The sequence below is a fragment of the Scleropages formosus genome, chromosome 12, assembly GCF_900964775.1.
Source record: "Scleropages formosus chromosome 12, fSclFor1.1, whole genome shotgun sequence".
Lineage (NCBI taxonomy): Eukaryota > Metazoa > Chordata > Actinopteri > Osteoglossiformes > Osteoglossidae > Scleropages > Scleropages formosus.
In genome coordinates, this window is record NC_041817.1 from 19306956 (window position 1) to 19314638 (window position 7683).

Sequence of the window (7683 nt, forward strand, 5' to 3'; positions counted from 1 at the left end):
TATTTGCATCCCCCTGCGAAAAACGTACTTCGCGTGAGGTGGGGAAATAAACAGGAGGCCATCAATGAACGCTGCATTGTGCTTTTTAGGGGAATTTCCTGCATGTGTTTGCTTGAATGGCCTGTCCATCATAGAGTTTTTTTTTTTTCCCACTTGTCAGTTACACACTGAAAGAAGCGGCACTGTTTTCATTGAGCAGCGTAGCCTTTTTTTCCATAATATTGGAAGGGGGAGGTGAATCGCAATGCCTGCTCTTTAAGTGAAGGAGGAAAGCAAATGGCATTTATCTCAGCTACTGAGGAAACAGGGGAGGATGCTACACGTGAGCAGCATGAGGGGAAAACAAAAGATATATTGGCATTTAATGTAATACTCACTGTTTGTTAATTTTTTTAAAAAAAAGCAAGGAAAACGTGGAAAAAAAGTTATTTTAGTGAAGCAAGGTGTTGGTACAAATAAATGCTTCTGATTGTTTTTTTTTTTTTTTTTTTTTTTTGCAGCTCTGTCGGCTGATCATGATGGATGTTTATAAATATTTTTTGCTGGCAGGAGGAGTTATCCACTGTATTTCAAGGCACAACATATAAACACCGGAAAACATTGGATAATTTCTAAATTCATGAGCATAATTTTAATAATGGTATCATCATTTTCAAACCAATCCAAGATTTTGTCATGGTGGCTTCGATATGTTCCGTGATTTTTTTTTTTAATTCTTATTTTATTTTAAAAAGCAAAAAAAAAAAAAACTTTAGCTCAAGAAACATGAATATTCAGAGAAAAAATAAAATATGCTTAAATATTAAAAAAAATATTTAAAATTCCATGAACTGTTTCAGCGATGCGTACCAGCAAAACGGTGGCATCCAACAAGTGAGCTGCTCCTCGACAACTGTGCATCTGTATCTAAAGCTCTTTGTTGTTGATTCACCTTTTCTTTTACCCTGATCTGTACAAAACGTTGGAGGAAACTGGTTTCTGCAGCTGACTAAGGGTGAGAGCATCCATGTTTGGGCTGACTTTTTAAAGTTTCTCTAGAACAAAAGTGTATAGAAAAAGTAAACAAAGGGTAAAAGAAAGTCCTCCAGGGCCCAGAACCTGCTGTAAATTGAGTCACAAAGTGCCACCAGGTGGCGCCATTTCCGCCAGTGTCTCCAAAACACTAATACTTTAGTTAATCCTTAGTTATTCCTCATTTTCACACATTTTAAAAGCTGATGTTTATTCTGCATCACACAGTAAAATATCCCTATTAAAGGAACATATTCAACTGTTAAAACTTAAGTGTCGCTTTTAATGTTACTTTATATTTTGACACCAGAAATATGCTGAGTTGCTGTGCCTCTGTCTCATCCGCGGTCCTGGAAGTTGTAATTTATATGTATAATAAAGACAGTAATAAACTGGCAGCTAAAGTAAGAAAAACTGCTCTGCTGGACATTATTTGACCAAAAGTCTTTCTGTATACATTAGAAACACTCATTAAAATAGCCATTCAAACTTGGATGTGTGTTTTTTTTTTTTTTTTTTTGAATGAACTGAATACATCGACAAAAGTAGGAACAGGAATAAAACTGAAAGTTACATTTTTATATTTTATACCAATGGCCAATATTTCATGGCATGGTAGTCATATTCAGTTCTATTCAGTTCTTTCCAGTACTGCATGTCCCTGGCCGAAAGAAAATATATGTAACTCCATAGTGAAACTAATAAGTCTTCCTTAGAAGTTGATAGGGGAGGTTGGAGGTGGATTATGTATGATGTGTGAAATGTCTTATCAGGTTTTTATGACAGTCACGTTTGGTGGTGGGGAATTAACTTTTTTTTTAAACAAACTCCATTTTAACACATTAACGATATGATTGTTCTTTGTAGTTAATACTGGAATCTGCCAGGTATCATGAGAAAAGGTATCAAAATGTTTTTTTTTCTTTTTTTTGTCTTGTCATAGTAGATGTACTTGAGGACTTTTTTCATAAAAAAAGAGATTGTAAAAGATACCAGTATCAAGAAATTTCCATGAAGGGGATTTATTTATTGATTTATTTATTTATTTATTTACTTGCTTATTTATTCATATCCCCAACCCCAGTCATGCAATGTGCAGCCAAAAATGCAAACTATCCCAACTACCTGGCAGTGACCAAAAATTCTACCTAATGTTTGCAGCCTTGCCTGATGAAGGGCTTTTGTAAAATCTTTTGATCTTTTAAAAACCGTGATATTTTTTTTGTTTTGTACGATTTAGGTTTTTTTTTCTTAATACAAAAAAAAAATGCAACAAAAGGCAGTTTAATAAAAGTGGAACACAGTAACCGGTGAGTAAACCGTCGGGTCTTGGTTTAATCTCTAGCGTGACGGAACGAGACCCCTCTCTCCCTCAGAGCTGCTGAGCCCCTGCATTATTCAATCAGAGTCTCAAACTCCTTTCCATTTCCCTCCTGAGCGCCCAACAGCTTCGTAAGTGACGGGGCTGTCAGCCTCTGTTACTGTTAATACATAATTTTGCCGCTCGTTCGTCCCTTGTACACGTAGCTGCACGAGCACGTGCGCTGGGAACACGGTGACGTCACACAGACAAGCCGCGTCGTTCATAACCGCGTGCCTGTGTTTAAAGCTCTTCGTCTGCGCTGCTGGGCGCGCGTTACTTTGCCCGTCCGCCGCAAATCCCAATCCAGCGTCGCAAACTGACGGTGTACAGCTGGGTTCTAACGTGTGTGTTTCCTAGGTCTGTCCGCAGCGTCCAGGATCGGAGCGGACATGAATGCGGCTCCTGTTGCGCCAGGGCGCTGGAAGCGGATGCGGCACATCCTGCGGGACAAGTACCGCTCTGTTTCCACACACACACACACACACACACACACACAACCCCCCCCCACGACGCCATTTGTACTGCCTAGACCTGACCTCCTTCTCAAAGGAGGTGGGGAGAAAATAAATAATAAAAATAAGAGAGGAGAGGTGGCCGCAGCGCCGAGCAGTGCTTCGCTGAGAGGCGTCGAGGCGCGTGTCCCCGCGAGGCGTCTCCGCGCATCTCTCCGGGGGACCTGCGGGATCCCGCGCCACCGCACCTCGCTCGCGCTCTCCGGACCGCCCCTCGTGCGGCTCTTCCCGAGCTCACTCCCCCCGACCCCCGCTACCCTCCCCCCCCCCCCACGCTTTCTCCCTCCTTTTGTCGCTGTTCGCTTAACTTTGTGTCGCAAACGGCACCGCTTCAGTTCCGACACTTTTGGATTCCTTCTCGTGCCTCGAAGTGTCGACCGGGAAAGTAGCAGCTCTTACTTTTTCCTCTCAGAAAACAGACGTGGATCGGGATTCCCCCCCCCGCGGAAGCTAACTAATAGAATCGGCTTTTCATGGATTTTATTTCATTTTGACACGTTTTAAAGGTCCTCCCCAGACTTGCGCGTTCGTAACAAGCAGATCGTGGAGGTTGCGGTTCTTAACAGTGAGTATTTTGTGTGTGTTTCAAGTTAGCCAAGACTGCTCGTGAAGATTCTGACAAAAAAGTTTTCATAAAAACGTCCCAGCAGTAACGTAGTATCAGTTGCATTTCAACCCAAGCATTATTATTACTATTATTATTGGATATTCTTCTGGGTTTAAGTTTTACTTCAACTTGAGATGCGCGCTATCAATATCATTGATGTTTTATTCTTCAGTGTTTCATGTAGACTAAGACTGCATCATCATCATGCCTTGAGTTTATTATAATGATATGTTTGAAACGTGGTCTTATTGTAACGTTTAATATTGTTTGTGGTCGTCTGGTTTCCACCAAGGTTTCGGCAAAAGCAGCTGGTTTGCTGCCTGTGTGTTGTTTTGAGGTGAACTTCTCTGCTGATGTCCGTTTCCAGATCTGTGGTGGTGTGTTCGTTTAGTGTGTGTGTGTGTGTGTGTGTGTGTGTGTGTGTGTTGGAAAACTTGTGTGAGCTGCAATTTAAAGTTCTCATCATCCTTCTGACAGTCTGTCAAAACCCCTAACCATGAAAGTCAAGACTGAAGAGAGGATCTTCTTCTGGTCTCTGAAGATTCGTGACATCTCAATAGTTTCAACTTTTCTCTAAACGAATGCATTTTTGGTCAAAAATTGTTTATAAAACTGGACCTCTTGGCTCACGGGGGTTCGGCTTTTTCTGCCGGAGTGACGCATGAATCGCACAGGGTTGTGACGGCTGTGTGGTCCTTGTGATTCCTTTAGCTGTGTGGCCTTCACGTAGATGTTCAAAACACGTGTTGGATATTGCAGTGGAGAACATTCATGAGACTCGTTTGAATTGCTGTTCCTGGATTCCAGGTAGATTACGATATAAATTATTGTCACGTTTCGCATGATGTCTGCTCTATTATTCCCTGTGAATATCCCTCAAACCATGAAGAAGTTGGATGGGAATGCAGCTTTTACTTAAACTGCAAGCGACCGGTGTTTTCCAAAGTGAGATAACTGCAGAGTGATGACTGGAACAAAGTTTTCCAGCACCTAGGAATGCACTGATTGCTCCCGTCTCCCACCAAGCTGCCTAAAATATTATACCTGCTGTACTCATCTTGAATGTGCATCCAAATCCTTTTTAAGTTCAGGTTTGTCTTTGTTCCCAGTAAACAATAAACTTGGCTGTGTTTATTCAAGCCTTAGAGAATCAAAACTACCCTGAGGGAGTCTGAAAATCCCAGGCCTATATAAACTCTCCCAGAACTGGTTTAATACTGACAACTCCCCTCTGCATGTTGAACTAGGTGTGTTCTTCTTGATTGCAAACATTTTTAAAAGTAAAGCTTGTTAAACACTGAAGAACTTGCAGCCTTTCTGCTGTCGACGAAAAGCATTTTCATTTGCACAAATAGTTTATTTTAGCTCTGCAGATCTCCCTTATGCACAATATGTCAATTACTCTGTCTGTTTTCTTAATTCCATATAAAAAAAAAAAAAACGTGTTTGGTGGTTGATGTTTTGCATATTTTGTAGTATTCGGATTGTTTGATGGACTAATTTGGCTTGCCGTAAGGATAAATTCGTAAAATGACATGTTTTGTAAGCGTTAGGAAAATTTGCATAATGTTAATATCTATTTAAAACGACATCAGAGTTGCCCCTCTGTGCCCAAACAGATGAAACATCACATACTAATTTGTCGTTTAAAATTATGCAAAACATAAGGTTTTTCCATAAAATTTGATGGCACAGCTTGATTGTTTCAGAGTTCTTAGCTCCCTGTGTTGTCTGTTGCAGAACCTCAGATGTGTTCGATGCCTACAGAGGGGATCCTGCTTCAGACTGAACATGGTGACAGGAACTCAAAATGGCAGCGGGTCTCCAGGCTTGCCACACGCTCCGGGGGACCACGTGGGGCGGCACGCTGCGGAATCTGATCCCTCAGAAGCTTCGAGCCAGCAGGCTCAGGTGCTCTCCCTGGATCAGATCCAGATCACCCGAGGAGCTAATGAGTACACGGAAGGGCCCGTGGCGGCACCCCGGCCCGGGAGCAGAGCTTCGGAGTCCTCGCAGCCCAAGGCAGAGCTGGAGTCTGACCCGACCGATGAGCATGAGAGTCAGCTTGTCATTGAGGGAAGGCCTCAGCATCAGCATCACACGCACCCTCTGCAGGCCAACCCAGCCGAATTCGCCGGGCCAGTGCGTATAGGGGTCTGGACAAGCACCAGGACTAGGGATCACAGTACGTCCTCGGAGCGGATGCTCCTGGAAAGCGCCCCCAACGACCATGTAGTGCGAGGGCAGCCAGAGCTGGCCGAACTGAAGCCCAAGGCTCTCAAAGCAACTGTGGGCCAGGGTGCGGGCTTGCACGCGTGTCGCTGCGCGGGCTGCGGCCGGCACGTTTGCGAGACTTGCACCCGCCCACGGACTATGCCTTCCTGCTGGCTGTGTGGCAGGAGGTGCCTCTGCTCGGCGCGGAACCTGGTGGAGTACGGCACGTGCATTTGCTGCATCAAGGGCCTCTTCTACCACTGCTCCTCAGACGACGAAGACATCTGCGTGGATGACCCGTGCTCCTGCAGCCACTCGCACTGCTGCGTGCGCTGGTCCGTCATAGGGGTCATGTCCCTCTTCCTTCCCTGTCTGCTGTGCTACCTTCCGCTCAAAGGGTGCGTGAAACTGTGCGAGGCCTGCTACAGCCGAGCAGCGCAGCCCAGGTGCCGGTGCAAAAACGCTTCCCCTGCCCTTTGCAAAGCCACTGAGAAGCCCACGTAGGGGGAACACACCAAGCGTGGGAGAGGAGGTCACATCTCACCACAAACAGTGGTTAAGTTCTAGATTTAGTTCCGTTGCCCGAATACCAGGTGGGTTTATTTAGCAAACAGAAGTGGCTCACTGCATTATTATTTTTGTTATTTACCAGAATTTTAGGTGCCTGGGAAACGCTTGTAGGAGAGTGCCTTTTTTTAATGTACACCGTGTTAATCTTAAAAGCATTTCTTGCAATAAGCTGCAGCTAGAAACTCTTAATCAAATGCCTTTAAACAGCCTTTGAAAGAAATGGCAGCAAACTAATAACTTTTTTGAGGGATGTTTTATTTTTGTATGTATCCACTGTGAAGAACATTGTGCCGACCTAGATGCACATTGACTTAATTTGTATATATTTGTGTGAGTACGTGTGTATACACTATGTGTGTATGTATGTGTAATGAGATATATTTGTTATATAAAATATAATGAATATGTATAATTCCTTATATTTATATTCACTTTAATGTGAATCAGTTCAAAATAACTTTTTTTTTTTTTAAAAAATGTTGCCTTAGAAAGCTAACCTGTACATTTTACATGGGCTGGATCGTTTATTTTCATTTTTTCAGCACGTTTAGCTAAAAGAGTATTTATTGAAGTTCTATTTTATAAAAGAAATATTTATTTTCAGAGATATCACCAGTGCTGTAAGAAAGGAAATGAGATTGTGGAGTTTAATGGATGTGTTCCCTATAAAATAGAAGATATCATAATGTTTTGAAATTAAACTGGATTAAGTGACTGTTTTGTGTACTTTTCTTTGTGGCCTTTTTCCATCATAATGTTAGGGGAACTGGTAGCTGCACTCGGAAATGGTAGTTTTTGCTGAAGATATTCCGCTGGTGACCAGTCAGCATGAGTGAAAGCAATGGCTGCGTTTTTATTAGCAGATGTAACTGAGAGCATGGAGGCCATTTAGATTCTTTTGGCCAGAACATTTTTGGCAGAGCAATGAAATGAATCCCAGTTCATAATACTAAATACAGTAAATAGCAGGGACACTCAAAAGTCCCCTGACATCTTAATCAAAATCTCCTGCTTCAGCTGCACTTTCTCACTTTATTCCACAAACAATTTCTCACACGCTGCCCAGCTACTGTTACCGAAAGACACAAGGAAAGCAGACGAGAAACTATTTCAGAAATTTTTACGTGGCAGTGAATCACAGGGTTCCGTTTTATTAGCTGCTGGCTAGGTAATTAATGTTTGCGCAGGAAAAAGGTGAAAAACCCTTCGGAAGATGTATGTTTTGCACCATACTGTTAAAATACTTGTTGATGAGGTGACAGATGACATTTAAAGCAGTGCGTTAATTGGTTTGAAGGGTTAAGGAGTAAGATTGGTGTCTGTTAGAATGCATAATTGCCTAAAACTGTTTTAAACTGCATTTTAAATCATGCTGTAAAAGCATGAAGCTCTCAAGTTAAAGATTT

The 7683-nt window shown here is 42.5% G+C and overlaps 1 protein-coding gene across 1 annotated transcript; it reads left to right on the forward strand.

Moving 5' to 3' along the window:
* Nucleotides 1-3323: 3323 nt before the first annotated feature.
* On the forward strand, nt 3324-6566 carry LOC108929056 (protein sprouty homolog 2-like). Its single transcript, XM_029256884.1, has 2 exons — nt 3324-3451; nt 5234-6566. The coding sequence occupies exon 2, from the start codon at nt 5285-5287 to the stop codon at nt 6209-6211; it is 927 nt and encodes a 308-aa protein (XP_029112717.1). The 5' UTR covers nt 3324-3451; nt 5234-5284; the 3' UTR covers nt 6212-6566.
* Nucleotides 6567-7683: the final 1117 nt, after the last annotated feature.